Below are 25,545 nucleotides of genomic sequence, written 5' to 3'. Positions count from 1 at the left end.
AATTACTCATTTTGTTTATATGATCAACATTATGATGCTATCTTCTGCGACTTTAGTGTCATTTCAATAACCTTTTGGCTCTAATCATGATGTATAAATTTGGCAACACTTAGACTATGTGTGGAGATGAGTGAGGTTTAGATTAAAGGAAACTTATGAACTGAACCATTTGCTGCTAAAGTGTATAACACTTAACTTTATGATCAGTTTTATAATGTCAGTTACTTGTAGAGATATCTATAACATGCATGGATGTGGGAAGAAGAAACACAGTGACACTGTTATGTTAGAAACAAAAAATAGAATAAAATAAACAGTTGCAGTATAAAATCCAAGAGAATGTGAAAGAGTTTTCTCTGCAGGTGATCCTTTCCCTCCCATGCACAAGCACACAGAAAGTGTAAGTTGCTGCTTTTTTCATTTATTAAAACAGTGAATTTAGAAGACAATAATGACTCCAATATAAAATATTGAAGTCTGGTTTTCATGCAGTATCTAAAAAATGCATTTAAAAAAAATACATCAGTTAAATACTGCAAAAGCCCTTGTCTTCTCCATTGGACTATAATAACTTATGCTTAAAAGAATAAATATTTAATTAATTACAAATTAAAATAAAATAAACAATAAGATTACTAAGTGACAAAATAAAACGTGATAATAACTTAATAACTATTAATTTAAAACCCTTAAAATTTACATATACATTGTATATAGACATCTTCATTTCCCTATCCTATGTATTTTTCTTTTTCTTGATCTGTAGCTATCTTTATTACTCAGTCACTAATACTCCCATGAAATATTAAAAGAGACTGCTAAATGATTAATGATAAGGTATAAAGTGATATGTCATTTGTGTGTCCATACATCTTATGCACTTACATACAATTTTAAAATAAACAATAACAGTATAGTTTTTATTATAAAATAATCAAGTAAAAGTAAAATTGTTTAAAAGAAAAAACTGTATTTAGTACTCTTCTATGTAATAATACAGATTTCTTAGAGTAAGACTGGGATAAAGATTATTTCGGTCTATTAGTATTAGACTGTAAAAGATTATTTGATTTTGTCTGGACGATTAAATAAGAATGGTAAAGAGTGAAAAATTATCACATACTATACGAGTAGGCAAATCAAAAAGTTTAGAAACCAAATACATCAAAGTTTCAGTCAAAATCAATTCCAATTTTACTTGTAGAGCAACAACATGACAAAAAGGATTCAATTAATTACGTTAAATTGTTAAAATATTGTTAATAATATAATAGACATAAAAGAAAAATGAATTGTATTAGCCATATAAACTATAAAAAGCTTTGTAAACCAAACCGTAATCTATTTTCTATAACTTCAAGATGGATTAATCGTAAGCAATTGAACCAACAAATACTTTTAATAAGTCAGAAAATTCATAGTACAATTCAATAACCTTTTGAAAGTAATAGACGAGGTTTCAAAAATCAATTATGATGAAATAACTATCTTAAACGCAACAACAATAGCATTATTTAAAAAAAATGATCTTAATTTACACAAGCATTAAGTAAACATTAGTAAATACAATTTATTACTAGTAAATACAATAAATCTGAAGGAGGCAAATAACATGACACGAGATGAAAAATAAAAAAACAGGAGAATAAAAACCAATAGCCAACAACATAAACAATTTAATATTCGAATATCCAAATGAGCACATGCATGGTGGATTCCCATGCTTGTTGTCTTTGCAGTCACTAAACAATGAAATCTGAAGATGCATGGAAAGAAAAGAAAAGAAAGAGTAACAATGGAGGTGAATTCTGTGAAATTCAAAATAGGTACAAAAAGGAATGGAAAGTTAGAATGAATGGGAGGACATAGCATCATAGTACACTCCTACATCCTAAAAACCTAAACCTAAGTCTAAGTCTAGGGCTAAGGATCATCCTGTACACCAAAATCCAATAGGTTAATGTTGTTGGAAGAGATAGCCACGTGTCTGTCATCACCCACCATGCTATTCACCTCTCCTGCACGCAGAAACACTCTCACACACAACCGTCCATCCTCTTGCTCAATGTTCCAAACCCTCAAGAATGGTGAAGGATGAGGAGAAAAGGTTACCACGTACCCAAGGTTCATGCAACCCCACAACCCTCGAACCCACGAACCCCTCAACATAAACCGGCTCATCAACTCCATCGTCCCCACGCGCCACACCGTTCCCACCCCCGCACGCTCCACCACCACAAACGCCTCCGGACTCACGTCCATCGAACTCACCACGAACCCCGTCGCCGAGATCTCGTCCCGCACCAGAACCTCCGGGTTCCACGCGTTGAAACAGATCAACCTCAGACCAGTGCATGCCACCACGAACTCACCCTCCGCCACGCGCACCCGCCCCACCGGGTCAACCAACTCCGTCAGCATGTGCCACCCCATAACCGTTTCCGGATCCGTCAACGACCCCCCGACGAACACGCGCTCCCCGCTCTCCGCGTTCCACACCTGGAATGCGCCACCCGCGATCCCCGCGAACAGGCCCACCCACCGCCGCCGCGTTCCCGCGAACCCCACCAAGACCCCGTTGTTCATCACGAACCCCGACACGGCGCGCCGCGCCTGGCTCTGCCCATGCACGTTGATAGCGTCCACGTAGATATCCCCGTCGAGCCTGGCGAAGGTGATGTCGGAGTCGCTGATAACGATTCCCGACACAGAGCGCGAGTAGGGCCCGAAGAGTGGGCCGTGGTCGGAGAGGTAGGTGCTGACGTGGTCGTAGGTTTCGAGGTCGAAGACCCGCACGGTTCCGTCTATGAAGCCGCACGCCAGGCGGGTGTCGGAAAGCGAGAGGCAGCGGCAGATCAAGCCCCGGCGATGCTCCGAGGGATCGAAGCGCGGAGTCAGAAACGACAGCCTTCCAGTCTCGAAGTTGGTAGCCGTCCGATGCCAGTTGATGTAGTCGCTGTGCCACGTGTCCCTCACCCGGAACGTCCTTCGCCAGATGCGCCTCGTGAGGTGCTCCCACAGCAGATCCGAGCGCGACACCTCCCGCCACGTGGAACAAACCTGCATGCACAATGCAGAAAATTTTCAATCATGATCACTCACCATTGTCAACCCAACTCCGAATGAAGAACCAACGAACCTAGCTCTAAGTTAAAATAGCTTTCCGTTGCACGAAAGGTGCATTGATAAATTGAGCAAGTCCCTAGAACTCTCACCCACAAAAATAGAAAGCGATGAAATTCTTCTGTTCATAATAATCTCTCACATAAAACAAAAACAAAGGTTTCTGCTTTTCGTTAACTATAAGTAGGTAGCAATGGATGAATTGGTGGAGAGAGAAACATTGAAGATGGCAGAAGCAGGTAGCTATGCTAAGCTAAGCTCAGCTCAGCTAGCTGCGAGGGTGCAGAGAGGTAACCATCATTCGCGTCAGGAACCAAAGCAAGCCATAGCAATGACATCGCGTTGCAGAAAAACAGATACTCGGGACTAGAGACCACATTATCAGCTTCAAATCAACCACATTACACCCATTTAATTTTTCATTATTATCATGTCAGTGTACTTATTTTCAGTTAGATACTTCAGAATCTTAGATAATCATGCCTCTGCCATTATAGCATACTTTACGTATGGTATCAAATATCCATACATACACTGCCACCTACATTTCATATATACTACTTCACCACCACCATAAGATATATATGAGTTACACAAAACATGCCCTAGAGAGAAAAAAAGAGTAAGTAGCGTAGCAAGATACAGTGTTACTATGTGGTCCATTGCAGGTATACGGCTAGATAACGAAACTAGTCAATATCTTAGTTCCTGTTCTTGTATGCATATGTGTGTATAAAATGTAAACATGGTATGAAAAGCGTGCTTCCCCACAAACATTTCACTTTCATTTCCAAGAAAGGTATGCCCAAGTGCCTGTCTTGTTCCAAACACCGAATCTCTGGTTCTATTCACGCCCACAAAGACCAGTCCAATCCTACCCAGGTAAACTTGAGTAACAAATTCTTTCACAAACTATTGTTGTTTACCACTCAAACAAAACATCAAGGCTTCACAACAAACACTTTAAGAAGAAAAAACAAACTTTCATAGCTTCATTCATACATTTTTAATTATGAAACTCTATTTATATAACAGGAGTGTTCGTACATATATTTATCCAAATAGATACATAGGGGTGATAGTTTTTACAGGTACAAGTAAACAATATGCATGCCCCATCTCCCAAGTCCCAACTTTGTTGTGTGTGTAATTATCATATCGTATATAGTACATCATATGATACTATTTTATTTATTGGGAAAGAAAACTAAAATTATAATAGGTGTGAACTTCCCAGATAGAAACAAAAGGAATGGAGTGTCGTCACGACAACAATAGGGCTCCATGTGCCTTTTGGCGTTATACAATACCTGCTTTTTGACCCCATTTTTAGATTATAAAATATTAAACCATCGACTAATCACGAGCTATTAAAAAATTTCAAACCCTAATTGAGATTTGAGAAGGTGCAAGGCTTATCCTATAACCAAAAATCATGCAACTGGTTGTTTCCAACAGAGTAGAAGGGTACGAATCTCTTCTCTGGTTGAAAGAATGCAAGTAAAGGAAAACCGTTTTTATTTTCATGGTAGGTATTGATGTAACTCGAAATCTAATTCCAGTTTTCCATTGTTTCGAAGCACACCGGGAAACGTTGTTCTTTGAACACAAAAAATTATTAGAAAAGGATTAAATACTTTGATGGTGTGGACAGATACATTCTCTCACTAATCTCGATAATAAATAAAGAAAAAGAAATGGTGTGGTTCCGAAATATATATGCAACGATCTATATATGGAAATGGTACACTTGCAAGGACGCTGGGTATGAGACATTAATAACTATTTATGCTTCCGTCCTTATGATAGTGTTTAAGAAAGCAACTTCTTTTTAAACAAAAGGAAAAAACTGGTATCTGCATATTTTGAGATAAAAAAAGGCATGCAATGGATCTTCTAGCCTAGATAGCAGGAAAAAGCTCAGTCAAAAAGGATTCATGCCGAGAAAGGGAAACAGCAAATCGAAGGCAGTGTGAGCATTTTGATTGGTTTGTGAAAAGGAGGTCCAAAACTAGACATTTTTGAAGGGGAAGAGAGAACAAACGTTGCAAAGAAGAAAAAACACACCCTTTTTTGAAAGGGACACACATATTTGGTTTGAAAAAGACACACGTAAAGTGCTTTCAAGGAACAGTTTCTTCTCGGATGCTTGAAGCATCTAAAACTTAAACCTAAATCGGCACTCATGTCTCCTTATCCATTCACCTGAATGTTTGCCTCTAAAGTTTAAACACAGGAAAAAAAGGTTGCCGCATAAACATAGAAAAAGGATGTGGATATAATAAAAATAATAATATATATACATATAATATAATTAAGTCATAGACCGTGGTGTTGATATTTATTGAAAAATAAAAAAGAATCAGCAGCAGCATCTGCAGGTTGCAATGCTAGATTCATGTTTGACTTGACCAATATTTTGTCCAGTTACGGAACTGAAAAAGCTATCAGTTACACATGCTGAAGATTCTACAAATCTTCATTTTAAGCAAACTGAGAATCCTTGGTCAGATTCAGCAAAGCAAGCACAGACAATGTGAACAATGATTGCATGTTTTTTAAACGAGGGGTAAAGAGGAAGATGAAGATGGAGATGATGAAGAAGAAACTAAAAAAAAAAAGGGTAAAAAAGAGAAAGTACCTGAAACAAATTGGCAAGTGCAGGAGCAGCAGCAAGACGACCATTGTAGTTGGCAGCATCAATGGCGAGTTGGTTGGCCAAAGCCTCAAGAAAAGGCTCAGGCAAGACCTCATTCATAGCACGTTGTCGAGAGGAGGAAGGGCCTTCAAATTGCGCGGTTCTCCTCGTACTAGGTCCTGGGATATCAGGAGCAGCAACAGCGTCATACGGGGCTGAAGTTGATGATGACGATGATGACGAGGAAGAAGAAGAAGAAGAAGTAGAAGACATGAGTGAGTGAAGTGGGTGGTGGCTATAAAAGTGGGGAAGGAGGACCAGACCGGAAAGGAACAAGGACAAAAAGGTAGAAGATAAGGACACAAAGTGAGGGACCCAAAAGGAGATGTCTGGGAATTCTTGGTTATATCATATGTGTCTGTGTTTCCCTATAGCTTCCGTTTATCTCACTTTTAAACCAAACCTCACACACACCCTTTCGTTTTTGCCTTTTCTTTCTTTTCTTTTTTTTTTTTTTCTTTTCTTTTCTACCATAAATAAAACAATTATTCCAAATAAATATATACTATTCCTTATTTTCATTAATGATATTTGTTTGTGTTTTGTGGTGCAATGCAGAGAGTGCTTTGGGCTGGTTTTGAATCCAGCTATGGCAACTCCACTGGTGCCATTGTCTTCAGGTGTTTTCAAAGCTTACTTAAAATGCTACGTGCTGGTGGTCCTTCTCAAACCCTCTTCTTCTCTTTCATTATATATATATATATATATATATATATATATATATATATATATATATATATATATATATATATATATATATATATATATATATATATATATATATATATATATATATTTTTTTCCTCTTCTTCTACTTTGTCATCATCGAGTGGATTTTTCGATTGCTCAAAAATTAATTTATTACTTTTAAGGACACTTTTTCCATTGGTCAATTTTATTGTTTTTAAACTAGACTTGGCGTCTGTCTAGAATAATTCATTTTCAAATACTTTATGATTATTAAATTATCATGTGAGAGAGGAAATGTGTATGATGTGTATGAAGGTGGTTTTGTTTTATCCATGTAGATTTAAATAATAATGGAATGGAACTGTTCCACTATTATTTGTTTTTCTTTTGCCTGCTCGGAACACAACCAACTTTGCTTTTCTAAATTTTCTAAATCATGAACCCTTTATATAAAAAAGTAAAATAAAATTATGATGTCGTATTTTGTCTGTAGCCAGATTTATTTTAAAAATACATGTTTGGATAAGTTTGATGACTGGTATATGTGAATAGGCTTCTTTTATTTGTTTTGTTTAGTGTAGAAAAAAGAGGTTCAGAAAAAGACTCATTTCACTATTATAAAAACGCCGTCCTTTTTAGCTTTAGGCTGTGCTGTGCTATTGAGTTATTGCAATTCAATCATGTGTTAGAATGATATGGAATTAAACTTTTGCATGTTTCGGTAAGATTTAATATAATTTGGGTATTATATTTGTAGAATGATTTACTATTTTATTTATATTAATTTATCATTTAATGTGATATTTGTAGAATAATAAATTAATACCTGCCTTGTTTAAATAATGAAAAGAAAAAAATATAAAAATTACATTAAATAAAAGATAAACGAGATAAAAATTGAATCAATATTACAAATATAAGATTAACGATAATAATTAAACCTTCGAATAAATAAAGAAAAATTTATTTATAATCCAATCACGTCTTAGTGTTGTCTTTGTCTTTGGTATACATCCTTGGAATCAAGAAATGTCTAGAGGAGTTTATAATCGACGAAAATAACAAAAAGGCAAATTCCGCTTATGAGATATGGATAAAAGATGTTCATTTTTATCATCTACTCCCTTTACTAATTGACTAATTGGCTTGCGCATGATTATTTTTTGCATAGTTCATATAATTTTGATTTTGTAAAATTTATTAAAATTACGTAGAAAATTATTTTTGACTATTTCTTTGTTTTAATTTTTATTAGATATCGAATTCAAATGTAGAACGTTAACATCTAGCATATTAGTTATAGATTTAGAATTGTCAATATTTAATAGTTAAATATCTATGATGGATACGCTCGCATAATGAAAGTTGTTAGAAATGAGATAAAAAATGCAGCGATCACACAATTATGGGATTGAAGGTCTGAAATTTTAAAAATTTCATCATTTACTGTATGTTTTTTATTTTCTTACATTTTTTGACCAAATCTTTTGTACTTTACAGATTTATTTGAGGTACTCGTAATTCTTAAAAAATTATAAGAATTTTTGTGGTGTTTTTTATATTATATAGAGATTTTTTATAGAAGTTAAATTTTGGCTTAAAAAAACAAAGCAAAAAAATACATTTGTTGTCTCTGAAAAAATATAAATTTATATATATTATTTATGCATTTATGTCTAATATTTTACCAGACATCAGACTTTTACATCTCTCACAATTACGTCTAACTTAAATTGAATATAAACAGTGTAAAATATCGTACATAAAAAAATCTTTTTCTGTGATAATGACGAAATAAAAATATGAAAGTTGAAAGTAACATTAGTGAAAATGAGAAAATTTGAGTTACATACCAAAAAAAAAAAACTACAATAATTATAATTTAAAATTGTATGTTAAAAGTAATATCTTACTTAAAAAGCGATAAGTGTCTTTATATATCCTACTTTTGCTTCCTCTTTCATTCCAGTTGTTTATACATATATGCGAAAGAAAGCATAAACCTGATTCAATCCAATGCATTGCATAGTGATGATTGAAGGAAAGGAAACACTTTTTCCCTGAATGTTTCGAAGCAGAGAAAGAGAAAATCTTTGATGGTCAGAGCAATAAGCGCAAAAACAAAAGTGAGCGTGAATTCACTGTCCCTCATTTTTGTGCCACTATTATCACCATTTACAATCATTAATATCCCTTCATAATATTCCACTCTCTACACACTATACACAAAACAAAACATCAACAACCTTGGATTCAGTTTTCTCGAGTGTGTTAAACAAAGGTTTCCGAATTTATGGTAATGCTCCTAGTTTTTTTTCTGTACCTTATTTTACTTATGTTGTTCATCTCAGATAAGGTTTGAATTGAATGTTACTATAACAACCTTTAGAATGAAAAAAGTGTTGGACCTTTTTACTTATTCAAGTCCGTTATTGGACCCAGACTCTTCCCTTTTACATCATTACAAAATCTTCGTGAAGTCAAGATTCTAATCCTATCACCTTTACCTTTTATTCTTTGAAACTTTTGAATAGAATAACATCTTTATCCTCTGCTCTTTGTCCCCCTCAATTCTCTATTCAAGGACAAAATTTGTTTCTACCACCATTTCTTACCACAAAATTCATCTTCTTTAATTAAGTTAAGGTCAAAAAATATTTCATGGATCATTCATTAATCTCTTGTCGTCACATTGAAAACAATGTCCTAATTTTTTGTTAAAATTCCTTCTTCGGATTTTCCAAAACAAGACATTTTGTACCATGCCGTGATTGTAATGAGATTGGTCTTTTCTCCACAAAATTAATTTTTTAAATTTACTTTATTGATCCATAAAAATCGTTTTGTTTAGTTTCTCTAATGTAACAAAAACACATATAGAACTTATTGTTTTCGCTATTTTTCTAACTGAACTGTAGACACATTGTTATTTTCTTTTTTTTTTGTTTCACATGTTATATATCGTGGTCTTTTTTTTTAGTGATGATCACAACAATGGAGATTAATTCAAATAGAACTTTGGACACTTTAGTACATAAATTGTTATTAAAAAAAAGTAAATTCCACATGCTGATAAGAGAGAAGAAAACAAAATGAGTAAAATTGTCATTGAATTTAAAAAAATAAAAAAATTCCAATGGTGTAAAATAACTTTTCCAAAGTGAGATACTTGTTTCAATGTTCCATGCTCACCTTTGTCCCGATGTATTGGCCAAATTGGATGAATCTAATAACAGGACCTCATACGCATACAATCTCGAATCTTCTTCTTCAACATTATCATAATTCAATTTTTATTGTTATATATCAATTCTTTTTTATTCGTTTGTCGAGACAAATCTTGGGCCACTTTATAGTACAATACAAGGATACAATAATTTTATAAGTAATAATATTAAGTATAGTTGAATTAATTAATTTTATATATTTAAGTTAAACATTGATCTTTATTTTAATTAAATGAAATTCACTCGACAAGAAAATTTGATATTTTTGACACTTAAAATTTGTCTGTAGTGCTTAAAATTTATCAATAAATCAAAATTAATGACGATCTGGTGACAATCAAAAATTCGTTGATAAAAATTTTGTTCAAAATCTTTATCAAAAGATAAGAAAATTTGTTGTTAATAACCGATGAACAAAATTATGTGGATAATTTTTCATTGGTACATACAGATGAATATAATATGTTGATAAATATTTGTCGGTAATTATTGACGAATTTTTTTCATCAATAAAATTTGTCGGTTAATATTGCAATTTGATTCTTCTTTTCCTTCTTCTTCCTTTTATTTTTCCTCTTCTTTGTCCTCCTCCTATCTTACTCCTCTTCCTCCAACAAAGCTACCACCATCGTCGTTTTCTCCTTCGCCAACTCCTTTCCCTTCTCTTCTCATTCTCTTCTCTCACTTTTCCTTTTTCTCCTTCGTTGTGACCACCAACTTCACCATTGTCATCCTTATGATGCAATTGTCGCACTGCTATCGTATTGCCTTACCACCACCACAGTTGTTGTCGCTTAACCGCTACACCACCTCTGACACCTCTCATTCTCCTCCTCCATACTCTTATTCCTTCTCTTACTACTACTATTATTTATCTTCTTTTTTCTCACACATCTTAAATTAATTTGTAAATATGTTTCGTGAGATTTGATGAGAAATTTAGCGTCCAATTTATTGACAAGATTTATCACAAAATAGTCAAAACCTAAAGAAAAATATAACGTCATTTTACCAATTGAATTTTGAAAAAATTCGCCAACAATAATAATTCTACATTTGCTACAAATTTGATTGACAAATATTTCCATAAGTAATTCACCAATTTACAGACAGATTTCTTTATGTAATAAATTTTTAGTAAATTCTATTTTACCAACAAATATATCATCGTCAATAAATTTTTATCAATAATTAAATAATTTGTTATAATGTAACTCACTTGAACTCCAAATAATATTTTCATCATTTCTTTCATATGCGCATGTCTAATATAGTCTTTTTTATCTTAATTCTTTGTTTTAAGAAACTTATAGTTTAAGAAGAACATCAACACCTATTAACTTTGAGGCAATCCATTTAATTGACATTATTCCTGAGTTCTCCGTTATTTCAGAGTATAATCAAATTTTTTAATAAAGAAAGAAGGCATGCATGCAGGTTGTGAATGAGAGGATGAAAATGAAGTCATTCTATAATATTTCAATAGATTTGCTTTGTGAGTTGTACAATTTTACCTCAATATTAAGACTTCTTTAAAATTTTAACATCAATTCAAGGTTCTTATCTAATCCACTTGTTTATATTTCATTCATGTTGACAAGAATATATATTTTCTAAATAAAACTATTTTATTTTTACGATAAATCTTCTTTTTTATATTCAATAAAAAAATCTTATAAAATTCATCTTAAGGTGGCTAAAAAAAGAAAAGGTAAAATGGTATGACAGTGTAACATTTTTTTAGGTTATCCGGTTGATATATTTATTGATTAGTATTGGGAGTATCGAATTGAAAAGAGTAAAAGGGCAAAAAGAAAAGGTACAGAATGGAAAATAGTGAAAGTAACAGAGAAAGTACGTCAGAAAGTTACCATTCAAGCAGCTTTAGATCCTATATAAATCTTCAGGTATACTATACATACACTATACGTACCGTAGCATACCAGTATCTGTACTCACACTCTATAAATAACTACGCACCATTCGTCCCTTTATTACTCATGTTTCTATAATTTTAACCATTTTTTTCTTTACGTACTAATTATATGAATTTCAAACATTTGTTTCTTTCCTTTTTTTACATCAAATGAGAGAATTTTTTAATACTTTGTATTTATTATTTTCATTTTTTTTTTCATTCAAACGAAGGGTAGACCTCTGTGTTATTGTCAACAAATATTCTTATGAAAATATATTTGGTTTTAAAGGAATATGAATGATGTTGTATGATTTATGTAGTCGATGTCTAATGGAATAAAATGTTGCTGTAATATTTTATTGTAAATATACTCTAACTTTAGAATTGGCATTCGTGATAAAATATTTGATAAAAAAAACTCACGATAGAAAAATATATAGATATTACTTACAGTAATCAAATTGAACTGAGTGATTACAGTGTTTCAATTAAAAATTAATTCCTCAAACATGGTGCAATTGGAAATCGATTTTCTACCTAGTTTTTTTTTATTCTAAGATTTTCTTTTATTATACAAACATCATTAACCTTTTATTTTATCCTACCAGTGTTATATTTTTTAATTCTACAATTTTATTTGATTTGGAAAAGAAAGGGAGAGGAGAAAAAACAAAAGAAGATGGAAGGTAAAAGAATGATTTTATGCTGTTTAGTAAAAATGAAAAATAAAATATTATTATTATCTACTTGTTTAAAAATATAATAAGCGACGCTAATAAAAACTACAATTTTATAAAAATAAGAACAATTTAATATTTTAGTTGCTAAATATTATTTTCTTGCATTTTTTTTACTAAAAATAGATATACTGTGAGAGACGTCCCTGCATGGGCCTTTTGCCAATTGCCTCCCTGGTGACGGCACATATAAATATTTTTATTGAAATTTATTTTTAATTGTTTTTATTTTGTTCCTTTGTTTTTCTTGATTACTAAACATATGTTAATAATATATTGAATAAGATTTTAATTCTTGTAAAGTAATATAAAGTAAAAGTATATTAATCTTAATCCCTATGAAATAAATAAATTTGTTTATAATGCTTGTAAAATATTTTTAAAATTCTTCTAAACCTAAAAATGTCATTTTATCTTTTAAATTGACTTTAAAATAGAGAAATAACAATTATTTTAGCTATTGTATCTCAATACACGTAAAACTATTAACTATTATTTGAAATGATCGATTAAATTTTCATCATATAGTGAAGATTTAAGATTCAAATTTGTAAAGTTTAGATCATAGACAATAAATATGTTTCTTTAGAAAAAAGAAAATATGAAAATCTAGTTGTTTGTTTATATTATGTTTAAGTATTGTCATGCTTAAATAATGATATTTATTAATGAATGGAGACATAAAATGAATAAATATACAATGATTCATTACAGGTAGTACGTGATGAATGGTAAGATCTGGGTTCAAGAATCACGGAAATGAATTAAATTGATTGTAAACTGGTTTTATTGGGTTAATATATTAACAAAATTCCTTAATTTTATTGAATTGATTAACAATTTTCTTTAGTAATAATTTGATACAAAGAAAAAATATAATAATTTATATATGTTATATTCAAAATCATATAATTGAAATGTAATGAAGGTGTCATTAAGCTATTAATCAACTACTAATTACGGAGGTAAACTTTATAAGTTTGGTAGGTGCTTGATTTAAAGGACTTGATTATCTCAGGTATTTGTTGGAATAGTAAAAATTGAAGGTTTAATTATTTTGAATGAAGGAGAAAACTGAATTAGAATGAGAGCATTAGATTTGGAATCACGGGTGTGGAAAGTAAGAAAAGAAAAATGTGAATGTAAAGTTGATTATTGTGTGGAAAGGAAAGTACGATATTGGATAGGGTAAAGTGCAGTGATGTGTGTAAAGTGTTTATCTTTTGATGTGGCCATCAAATCGTTGGTTTGATTTGAAAAGAATCAAAATATGATCACTGGAGTTTTGACCACCCAATCACAGATGCATCTCGTGATCATGCTGAGACCACCTTCCATAGTCATGGGAGATCCAACCTGGAACCAACTCTCCAAAACTCTAATAAACAAATTAACTATTTCCAATACCCTTCTTCTTCTTTTTTTCAATTATTGATATTTACATTATTAGTTCAGTTCTTACAATCCAATTCTAACCAGATTCTCCATTTCTTTAATCCAGTAATATTCTTTTCTAGTACACTCCTTTTGTTTTTTTATTTCGAGGAATGATAAATAGAAAAAGGGTAGAAATAAAAGTAGGTAAAAAAATAAACTAAAAAATGTACATCTTTTATTAGAGTAAATATGTGAGAGAAATATTAAGATTATTCTTTTATAATTTTTTACAATTTAAATGACTACATAGATAAAGAGAGATTAAGGGTCTCTAGATCTCAATATATTATTTCATTAGATATATTAAGGCTAGAATTAGATACCTCAATAATCTTAGACGTAAATGATTGACACTAGACGTTATACCTATTGACACGTATAATGTTGTAGCTAGGGTGTTAAATATCCCATTAGGAGAGTATTTTGGCAAGAATGAAACTCAAAAGGAATTGACAGGGTCTGCAAAACGAAAAATTTTACCAATGCTTGACCTGTCGCAAATCCTCTTGAAAGGAGGGATGCCTTTGGGAACGCAAACCCAAATGGTATATGACTGTCGTTAGCTTGTGCCATAAGGTATTGGGTTAAGTCCTGCAACAAGGACAACCTCGTGTTTAGTTTTTGATATTGAGTTTGGAATCCTTAACAGACTACCGGTGATAAGCCAGAGGATGACGTCAAGTCATCATATCCCTTATGTCCTGGGTGACACATGTGTTATAATTGACTCGTTCAGACCTCAAATCTTCTAGTAGTTCAATAAACTCATTTATCTTCCTATTACTTGATGTGTTGATCTAATGACTTTCTTTGATAATCAATGGAGTTAGATGACATACGTACTATAATGAACTTGTTCATACCTCAAATCTTCAAACAATTCAATAAACTCATTTATCTTTTTACTACTTGATGTGTTAGTCTAGTAACTTAGAGAATAAGTGAAGTTAACAAATTTTCATTAAACCATAAATATTTATTTAATATCTACGTACACAATTTACCTATCATTCTAGGTAATTTACTTAAATTTTTTTATTAAAAGAAGACTTGAACACCTATAAGGTAAAAAAAAAAAATTGCTTAAATGGAATAGTTCTCTAATACTTCAACTAATACATAAAAAAATATTAACAATAAAATTGATTAAGGACTAAAAATTTAAATATTACTTATTCAAATTGTGAATTATAAAGACACACCGAGTACACAAAACAATTGTAATAATATATTTCTCGACAATTGAATGTAGGCATGTTTCCTGATGCCTCCGTAAAACAAACCGAATAGTTAATTATAAAAAGTGACCAAAAAGTCTCACAAACATAAAGGGAATAGGATGTTTTTTTGTTATAAGGAAGTGTGCATAATTGTTCAAACATTAGAGGTCACAGGTTGAGGATCTTATATTTGTATCTTTTGTTTTTAAACAACTTCACAATCCCCATCTAATCTCATTATATGCATCCAAGTCAATATCTAAAATGTTAATAATCTTATTCCACTATTTTAATTTATTTGATTATCTTATTTTAATTATAAAAATTATATTTTATCTTCCAATCTATATAAGAACTATCCAAGTCAAACAGGAAAAAAAAAACATATTTTAAAGTCCACATATCTTAGATCACTAATGATAAATTTATTTTGATTACATAATCATTAAATAAGATAGTTAATGTTTGTTAATGTTTGTTAAAGATATAAATATTTCAAAATGTCACATCATTCTAAATCAAATAAACTAATGAAGATAGTTAATGTTTGTTGTAATTGTGTTGACAGTACATAGTACATCGTAAAAGAAATATAAAATTAATAATTAAAAGAAAAAAAGTATTTAATGTAGGGATAATATTTAGCTGTGTGGTGTGTGAATAAATAAAAAAATTAAATGCTGAGAAGGGTTGGTGGGTGTTAGAGGTGTGAGTGGTGGTGGAAGAGGTGAGAGGCAAATGGTAAAGATGAAGAAGAGGAACATTTAAGTCCAAAAAAGTGCAGGCATGCAAGATTCTGGTCTTAAATTCTTAATCACGTGGGCAAACAGAACAACACCACTCTTCTTTGTTGTTGTTGTTTGTTTCCATCGAAATTGAAAACATTAAAGAGAGAGAAAAAGAAACATAACATGTAATACAAGGATGTCTTGAAGGAAGTGCCAAAGTGAGGCAATGGAAGCCATGGATAGCAGAAAGGAAAGCAGAGGTGGGTGGCTGGCAAGCAGCTATGGCTATGGCAGAAGAAGGCAGGCAAAAGCAGCTGCCATAGCAGCAGAAGGAGAGACTAGGCACTAGAGAGCAGTAGTAGAGCTGTCAGCTTCTGTCTCTTTTTTCTCTTCCTTCTTCTCAAATATTTATTTCTCTATTATTTTTACTTTTATTTAATATACTTTAAAATAAGTTCCGATTTCACGATTTACCGGAACAAGTCGTTAGTTGAGGGTAAAAAAAGTTGAAGGAAAATTGTCGGATCTCACGGTAGAAATATTGTTGTTTTGGAACATTTAAGTTTTGTCACAGTTTTATTTTTAAAAAAGTTTCGGAAGATGAAAGGAGGTAGGAGTAGTTAAACTTCTCTTAACATCGACTCTTAAAATGAGGTGAAACTTATTAGGTGTACTGGAATATAAGTTAAATATATTTTTAATTTTAATTTTTTCATTAAATGTTTTATGAAATTTAAAATTCATATAATCAGATTCATGCATTTGTGTATAAAGAATGGACAAAAAGTTCTACCTGAGATGCTTATGTTATGATTCTTGTGCCTGTGCATAAGAGAAACCTTTAACTTACAAAACGGGTACATGACAAAACCACTTTCAAAGTATTATCTGTAAATGAAAATTTTAAGATTTATTTTTTACCTTTGTGTATGTATGAATGTAAAGTATGAAATGTTTTGATAACCACATAGTCATTTTCACCAGTTCTACGCACAATGATAAGTTTTTGTCATTTAGCGGTAATAGCCTAGCTAAAACTAGAATATTGTTGTACTATGATTTTCCATAAGTTACGTGAACAACACTCTTTTATTTTGTCATCAGTTTATTAGTCAATGTAGTGATAGTAGCATACCCAACACTTTACTTTAATATATATATATATATATATATATATATATATATATATATATATATATATATATAATATAAAGTAAGCACTACAACTTCTACATGGTACACGGAAACACAGCACTACTTTTTGTTTTTTTCAAGAATAAAATAATTTTAAAATATTACACAGGATTAAAGTATGATTAAATATGAAACAGAAAAGAAAAAGAGATGATTGTACTGTTGGGGTTTAAAAAGTTATAATCTTTGTACTTAAGAAGAAAGTATTAATTGGGAGGGAAATTTATAGTACTTGGTTTGTTGTTAGGAAGAGAAAAAAAAAAAAAAAAAGACAGTTACATAAATTGTTGATAGTATTGAATTGAATTCATGTTACAGGGTGAGGTACATCAAGTACAATGTTTACATGCACTATGAACATTCAAAATCAGAACAGACTACAGACCAACACAGATATCATATTGCAGTCCATTCACAGACAAAAGCTGAAGTCAAAGTAGAAATGGTCAAAGCAACTCAAAATATATTATTGTCTTTCCTTCTCAATATTTTTAAATTTAAATAAACTTTTATACTTTTAATTCAATTCTCAATAAAAAAAATTATTTTTCATGTTTTTTATTTATTTTTTTGCATTGCTTAATATCACCAACACCTGTTATTATTCACATCTTTTAAAAATAATAGCAAAATACTTTCATGTTCTTCTTCACTAAACCTGTCCTGTGCAGTAAAATGGACAAAACATTTATGCAGAAAATTTCAGATAAATGAAATTAAATGAAAGAAAAGAAAAGGTACACAAAAAAAGTAATTAAATTTTAGTCCTAAGATATTTCTTTTTGTTTATCACATGTCACACCTTCTCAGTGAATAAGGTTGTCACTGCTGCACTTGGACATTGATCACCATGTTTTTTATTTCAGTGGTGTGCACATAATAGTATAGTTTTTTTTTGCAATCCATTATGACTAAACATTCTAGTAATATTTGGGGAATGGTGAATTACTTATTAAAATTGTTGTTTCTATCATGTTATAAAATTATTGTATTCTAGACACATTTAGATATATCAATATTCAATAATATGTATTATACCTTAGAGAAAAAAAATCATAAGAGAGTGTTATACCATGTGAAATATTAGATACATGATTTGTTAAATGAATTAATACAATTTACAATTTTTTTTTAATTTGTGGAACTACTTACTTATCATGGAAGATCTTTCATGGATATATTGAAGTACAAATTTATTTAATATATTAATCAATATACCAATGTTTAAGAAGGATAACCAATTGAAAAAAAAAAGTAAAAAAACACAATTAGCTATCATTCTCAAGTATTTTTAATTTTTTTAATATATAATAAATATGCGATCAAATTAATATAATATTATAAATTGAGGAGAAAAAAAAACTAGTTTCATATACATTTATTGTAGATTTTCTAACTCTTAGAATAATAAAATGATCAACAACTTCATTACTTGTTTAGTGATAAATTTGATATTTGGATTACTTAATTATAAAATAATATATTATAAACAAAAAAAAGATTAAATTTGGATTAGAGAAAAGGTGTGACAAAAAGATATACGAAGGGTTTTTAAAAGAACAACAATTAAGAATCTTCTTTCTTTATTCCATTTTTAAAAACTTGGGCCAACTAAGAGGGGCCACTTTTGTTTCTTTTTTCTATTTTGAATTTTCTAATATTTAATTTATATTTTTACTCTAAAAAAATACTTAAAAAATATCCTTTAAATCATTTTTCTAAAATACTTTTTAATTCATTAAGTTTTTAAGTCAAATTTTTAATTTTACCCCTTTTTATTTAATACTATTTTTTTATAAAGTTTCTGAAATAAATTTTATTTACCCACAAAATTGGACATTGACACATGTTCTTCTATGTGTGGGTAAAAATATATTTAATTATGAACAAGAATAAAAAAAAATATTTATCATAAGTGAAAGATAAAATAAACTAAAAAAACAGACAAATTTAACAATGAAAAAGTAGAAAAATCATATATAACAAATAAATCACACTATTAAAATGAAAACTTGGGATAATAATAAAATATTATATTTATATGATAGTAATAAATATAATAAAAAAATAAAATATATACACCTTTTTAAGGTATAATGTATACTAATATATAAGAGATTTTTTTTAATTTAGGACACATATTTCGTTCTTATTTTTGTCTTTGAGTATTTATTTTAATGTTTTTTTTTTAATTTTACTGTTTTTTCTGACTTGCTTAAGTGATTTTTTTTAAATTTAACTGTTTAATTTAATTTTAGAAATATTGTCTATCACCTAAATTATTTAATTTTATAAATATTATCAAAACAAAATTTAATTTTAAGATATTATTTCAAACTTAACTATGTGCTCTCATTGTTATTTTTATATATTAATTAAATATTTTTTTTAAACCAGCAATATAATTAGCTCAACCAATTAGAAAAAAATAATAATAGCACAACATCAATTAACAAATATCTGGCCTCAAAATATAATTTTTTAAAAATTGCAAAAGCACAAGTAAATTTCTTATCTCTTTTCATCCTCCGGAAGGGAGTATCAAATGATTGTTGAGACGGTGAAATTTATGTCTTAAATATATTTACTCAACTGTAAACAAAATAAAATTTCAATGAATTTCATAATTATTACTAAAAACACTCGTATATTTTACATTTTTTTGCATTTTTCTAACTACTTATATTTAAAATTAGCTAACAATAGATTCTTTTACCTTGCTTGCTAAACTTATATATATTCTATAACACATTATAATTATTATAATTATGGTGCAATGTTTAATGTGAATTTACTATCTCATAAATGCATTCATCTTAGTATGGTCACAGTACAGAATTGTATTGAGTTGAGAACAAAACAAATTATGTTTTCTTATTATTCCTTATATAAATATTAATATATTGCAAGTTAAAGTTTTGGAAGGAATTATCTAATTTATCCAAAAAAAAAAGTTGATAAAATAGTTAAAACTGGTTAAAAAAACTGTGATATTTATTTAAAAAAAAAGTTATTTAATCATTTAAAAAGAAAGATTATTATCTAATTATTTATTTTATTACATAAATAAGTTATTTTGTATTTATTGAAAATTAAGTTAATTAATTAAAATATTACACTATATTATGTTAATTAATTTCAATTTGTTATTGGTTTGTGTCTTCAGGTTCATGCTATTAGTTTTGAAAAGTTCTGTTCTCTTACAAATAAAATGGCAAATGATTGTTGGACGGGAATACTGGATCGCTGAAATGGGCCCATATTTTGAAACAAGTTAAGTGAGGCTGCTTGCTTATGTCTGGACTTTTTTGAAATACTTATTCCCACTCTTCTTTAAAAAAAAAATTATGAAATGAAATTTTGAGGATTTTGAGATGTCTAAAATGAAAAAAAAAGAGAGAGATGGTGATCAAATTTGATAAAATATCTATTAAAAACATTTTACTACTAATTATAATTATTTATAAATTTTGTAAAATAACTTTTTTTTCACACGTTTCAATATCAATCATCTTAGTTTTCAAATAGTTCACCGAGGATAAATTTCTATTTAGTGACAGTTAAAAAAGAAAAATCAAAATGGCTAAGTGTGTTATCCACATTATAGTTTTGGTAAGGATATATTGATCCTTATTTTCATTTTGTTTTGCAAATTTAGTTTTAATATTATTATTTTTAATTAGGTCTCAATATTCATTAATGTTATTTAATTTAATCAATTGCTAATGTCGTTTAAATAATTAACGGTAATGAACTGTGACGGTCACATGTCATTTCGTATTTCTTTTTTTAAATATCCACGTATCAATTCAGCAGTGTGTTACATATCAGAGTCAATGTCTTATATTTGTTATTTTTATTCAATTTAGTACTATTTTTTTTTAAATGGAACAATTTTGTCCATCCTTAGATTGATATCAAATGTAATTTTTATATAAATGTTATAATGATGTTTTTATTAAAATTTACATTTTTATTAAATATTCTGATTTATAGTTACAATTAGTTTAAAATATTTACCTTTAAAAGAATGATTGTTAATAATACAATTGTGAGTGTAAATGTCACATTAGATAGAGATGAAAAAGTTAAATATTTTAAAGAAAAAAACCCTTATTCCATTATTTTAAAGTTTTTGATTAAAAATAGTGCCAATCTCTTAAATAAGCTAGACTCGTGTCTCATATATATTTTATTTTCTTAATACTCATGAAATGTTAATAGAATAGAAAGAAGAAAGTTGAATTCTTGATTGAATTGAAATCGATAATGAGTCGCAGGTTACCAAGCTTTTGTTAATGGACTTTTATGCAAACACATACTTTTCTTATTTGTGGGTAAAAATATCTAACTATAATTATCAACTAACGTTGACAATAAATATTTATCATCACAAGTGAAAGATAAAATAAACTTAACAAACACAAATTTAATAATGAAAGGTAGAAAAAATATGTAAAAAAAAAATCATTACTCATAAATCAAAGAAGTACGTATGATTTTTTTGGTAGAAAGTTTGAAAAAGAAGACATATACATACACTCTTTCAATAAGGTGATTACTAAATAAAAAAAAATGATATATTTAAACCATCTCCTAAATAAAAGGAAATGATTTTTAAGAAAGGTAATTACTAAAAGCCAATAAAATACTCACAAACAATGAACTATAAGTGAATTCACTTACATAATAAAAATGTAATACTTAACTAAAATCGAAAAGCTTTTATGATCAACTGCTATTTGGAAAAAAAAAAGGGTTTTTAGCATCATATACAGACACAAATTAACTTATTTTTTAAAATATTTTTAAAAGCTAAATTACCTAATTTTAAACTAATTATTTTTTAATCTGTAACAATCTGGCCATGGTGTCTTTGAGGGTTCTCCTATTTCTTTCCATCTTTTTTTTTTCTTAATCAAACACTGTTAAGAAGAAACATAAAGTAGAGAAGAAACATTTATTGAATTGATTAAATAAACTTTACAGAGTTATTGCTCAAAACAGGTCTCATCTTCCGCTATTATTTACAAGCTACTGCCTAAACATTTACGATGAAACATTGAAACATAAAGAAAGCCTACACTAGGCGTGGAAAGCAGAGCTTGATAAACTCTCCGGCGGTCACAATGAGCTCTTCAGACACCATTTGCATTTGGAACAGAACATCATCTGATTCTGGGTTTGGATTTTTAGATCACAGTTCCACTAGGAATTAAAGCATCCTTGATTACTGTCACAATCCCACTTTTAATGAAATACCCATCTGTTTCCCTTGCAGCTTCTTGGATATTGTCAGCGTTTAAAATCTAACCATTGGAACCAAAACTCAGAAATCACAATATTTAACCACAATCATCAGAAAAGATTAATGACTCAGATTACATATTTAATTAAGAGTCTGACACAGGTTGTAAATAAATACACAATCATTTACTGGAATTATGAACTATAGGACAAAATCAATTATTTGTAACTGTTAATAAGTTTTGTCAGTGTTTTTTTATATTTTTCTTCAATCTTAGTTAGAGTTAAGACTGTTAAAACCTTAACTGTGGAGGTTATTTAGACGAAACTTCATTTTTAATTTAGAAACAATACCTAAATCACCTAAGCTACTACCCTCACCTTCACATTGTCCCCGATTCGAGCATTCTTGTCGATAATTGCCCTTTTGATATGAGTGTTCTTGCCAATACCAATTGGAACACTGCCTTTAGCAGCCAGAAACCTCTTATCAGCATCAGTCTGGTATACAACAATCAGAAAACCAATTTTCCAGTTAGAAACTTAAAATAGATGAATAAGTGTTTCAAGCACTTTCATACGTGAAACCTTCACTGTTAAAACTTGGAAATAAATACTAGGTGTATCTGTCAAAGTTACTTTACCACATTATATTACCTCATAATAATCTGCCCCCATTAATAGCGTGTCTTCAATAATTGCTCCTTCTGATATGCAAGATCGCAACCCAACTACAGAGTGGTGAATTTTGCAGTTCTATGGAACAAAATATGGAATACAAGGTTAGTTTCCTATAAAAAAATCAGTCCTGTTATATTTGACATCTTTGTTAAGAATTATACAAATCTCAAACATGGAAGATATAAGTATAGCGTGAAGGTTCTAAAAGACTTACCTTAATCACACATCCTTCACCTATAACACTATCAGTGACATCAGCATCAAGCATCTTAGATGGAGGCAAATATCGTGGTTGGGTGTAGATTGGAGACGAACGATCATAGAAGCTGCATGCGATCAATATACCAAAAAACATAAACACATCAAGATCATAACCACAAAACACTATCATTGAAATACATTTCTCAATATGAAATGGCTTATATAGTTCACCTGAAGTCAGGCACAGGCTTTTTGGTGATTCCCAGATTTGCATTATAGAAAGCCTCAATTGTACCAATGTCTTCCCAGTAGCCATCATACAAGTAAGCTTGCACCTGTGAATACACAAACATGTCATGCAATATTCTCAACAAATACACGAAAATGGCAAAAAAATCTTCTTAATATTAAACAGATGGAAGGAACACATACTCTCAATCCAATGGAAGTTGCACCAGGAATCACTTCACTCCCAAAGTCATTTGCACCAGGAAACTTCTCACGGAGCAGGTCTAACATCACATTTTTGCTAACAACATAAATACCCATGCTAGCAATGAAAGGCATTTCCTTTGCTCTCTCGTCATCAAGACCCAAAATAGTAGTATCAACCTAGTACAGAAAAAAAATGTCAGAGGCCTTTGTAAACGATGTTCTGGCAATTATTTCCAAACATTTCCAGGTAAATACAACACATAACGTGTGTTACATTATAGGGGGTTACCTTCATTGCTTTCAATTGTTCTCCTTTGGGCTTTTCGGCGAATTCAATTATACGCCCCTCTTCATCGATCTTCATCAGACCAAATGCAGTGGCACGCTTCTCATCCATCGGCAAGGCAGCGACAGTGATATCAGCATCACTCTCCCTGTGAGCTTGGATAAATTTCTCATAATCCATTCGATACAAATGATCACCAGCCAGAACCAAAAACTCCAAAACATTGTGCTCTTCAAAAAGCCATAAATACTGCCTCACAGCATCTGCAGTACCCTGCAATGATCCAATCAAGTATGTTAAATGATTAAATCAAGGGATAGTTCAGGTCATAAAAGGAATGCCAAAAATCAAAGTTGAGGCACTGAGACAGCGTTATTACCTGGAACCAATTAGGATTCTCAGGACTCTGCTGAGCAGCAAGAACCTCAACAAAACCCTCATTTTTGTAGCCTCCCATGTTGCTTGCATAAGCACGAGAAAGGTGTCGATTCAGGGACGCAGAATTGAATTGAGTGAGAACATAGATCTTGGACACATTGCTATTCAAGCAGTTGCTAACAGGGATATCAATCAGCCTATAGTTTGCTCCAAGAGGAACAGCTGGCTTTGCCCTCTTCTTGGTCAGTGGGTAAAGACGAGTCCCAGCACCACCTCCAAGTATAATGCCAAGCACACTCTACAAAATTATCATCAACAAAACATTTTTAGTTCCAATTATAATCATAATCATAATCATTAACCAACCCACATCCAATTCAGACACCACAGGATCAAGATCAACTACCATGATCCAAAAAAATCACATTTTTCAACTTGATCCAAAAGACCCTCTTCCCCCATCACCCAAACAAACACACGGTGGTCGATTTTCTCATATTTCACTAATTTCAAGTGTAAAAATGAAAGAAAAACAAAGTAGTGAAGAAAGAGGTAAACTTACTCTGCTAGCATCGGGATCAAGGCAGGTCTGGGAGTTTTGCGAATCAGAAACCGCCTTGGGAGAAACAATAACTGGATTACGAACTCTTCTTGGTGCAACTGAAACTGAATCGGTGGAAATCTTTTCTCCACAGAGTTGTGATGCGGAGAATGAGAGGCTCCGTGGGACGCTTTTCCTTCCCCCATTGGAAGAAGAGGAGGCAGAAGCAGAACATGGTACATTCAGAGAACCTATAGCCGCCATAGATGCCATCACTCTCTGTGAGTGTGAGTGTTGAAAGAATCAAAAGAAGAGAGAGTGAGAGAGAGTATGTGGTTGAGAACAGGTGAGTGAATGAGTCTCTTATATGGAAGAAGAGATATTATTACAAATTTGATTGATATTTTTTAATTTAATATTAAAATGTGTTATAGGGAGGAAAATAACGACAAAGAAGAAGATCATAGGATAAACATTCAATGTAGTGGAACGAATTATAAGGTGAGAGTGAAGAGGTTTTTTGTTTTAGGAAATGAAACGAGGAATTTGAACCGTTCTTTCGATATGAAGGAGAAGGAAGTGACAGGCTGGCAAGTTGAAGGAGCACCGTTGAAGATGAAACTTGGTTCACAGAGAGACACTTCAAATCTCATCTCCATGCATTTGTCTCCTTTCTCTATATTTCTGCGCTATTTTGTAGTTTTTGTTGTCAATTTCTTCTGATTTTTTTCTTTTCTTCCATCACTACGTTCCACTACTTGCGTAAACCCGGTAAATCCTACTACTACTATTCCGTCAAATGTA

At 30.7% G+C, this 25,545-nt stretch overlaps 2 protein-coding genes across 2 annotated transcripts; both read right to left on the bottom strand.

The window, feature by feature from the left end:
* Nucleotides 1–1,658: 1,658 nt before the first annotated feature.
* Nucleotides 1,659–6,198, bottom strand: LOC114195611 (transcriptional regulator STERILE APETALA). The gene is made up of 2 exons (XM_028086137.1): nt 5,765–6,198; nt 1,659–3,060 (listed from the first exon to the last, which is right to left on the bottom strand). Exons 1-2 carry the CDS (start codon nt 6,032–6,034, stop codon nt 1,924–1,926), a joined length of 1,407 nt encoding a protein of 468 aa, XP_027941938.1. The 5' UTR covers nt 6,035–6,198; the 3' UTR covers nt 1,659–1,923.
* A 15,720-nt stretch (nt 6,199–21,918) lies between these two features.
* Nucleotides 21,919–25,140, bottom strand: LOC114194475 (glucose-1-phosphate adenylyltransferase small subunit 2, chloroplastic). Its single transcript, XM_028084727.1, has 9 exons — nt 24,763–25,140; nt 24,202–24,498; nt 23,826–24,095; nt 23,534–23,713; nt 23,333–23,436; nt 23,115–23,226; nt 22,877–22,975; nt 22,601–22,720; nt 21,919–22,281 (listed from the first exon to the last, which is right to left on the bottom strand). The coding sequence occupies exons 1-9, from the start codon at nt 25,012–25,014 to the stop codon at nt 22,165–22,167; spliced, it is 1,551 nt and encodes a 516-aa protein (XP_027940528.1). The 5' UTR covers nt 25,015–25,140; the 3' UTR covers nt 21,919–22,164.
* Nucleotides 25,141–25,545: the final 405 nt, after the last annotated feature.

This window comes from Vigna unguiculata, chromosome 8 (assembly GCF_004118075.2).
Source record: "Vigna unguiculata cultivar IT97K-499-35 chromosome 8, ASM411807v1, whole genome shotgun sequence".
Taxonomy (NCBI): domain Eukaryota; kingdom Viridiplantae; phylum Streptophyta; class Magnoliopsida; order Fabales; family Fabaceae; genus Vigna; species Vigna unguiculata.
The sequence above is the reverse complement of the archived record's forward strand: the minus strand, read 5'-3'. Positions and strand labels throughout refer to the sequence as shown.

Excerpts from the sequence above, each read along its gene's own strand:
- LOC114195611 (XM_028086137.1), bottom strand. The coding sequence starts at position 6,034 with ATGTCTTCTACTTCTTCTTCTTCTTCTTCCTCGTCATCATCGTCATCA. Across the intron at positions 3,061-5,764 it reads CACTTGCCAATTTGTTTCAG|GTTTGTTCCACGTGGCGGGA; the intron begins GTACTTTCTCTT and ends TTGTGCATGCAG.
- LOC114194475 (XM_028084727.1), bottom strand. The coding sequence starts at position 25,014 with ATGGCATCTATGGCGGCTATAGGTTCTCTGAATGTACCATGTTCTGCT. Across the intron at positions 24,096-24,201 it reads AGAATCCTAATTGGTTCCAG|GGTACTGCAGATGCTGTGAG; the intron begins GTAATAACGCTG and ends GGATCATTGCAG. Across the intron at positions 23,714-23,825 it reads AACAATTGAAAGCAATGAAG|GTTGATACTACTATTTTGGG; the intron begins GTAACCCCCTAT and ends TTTCTGTACTAG.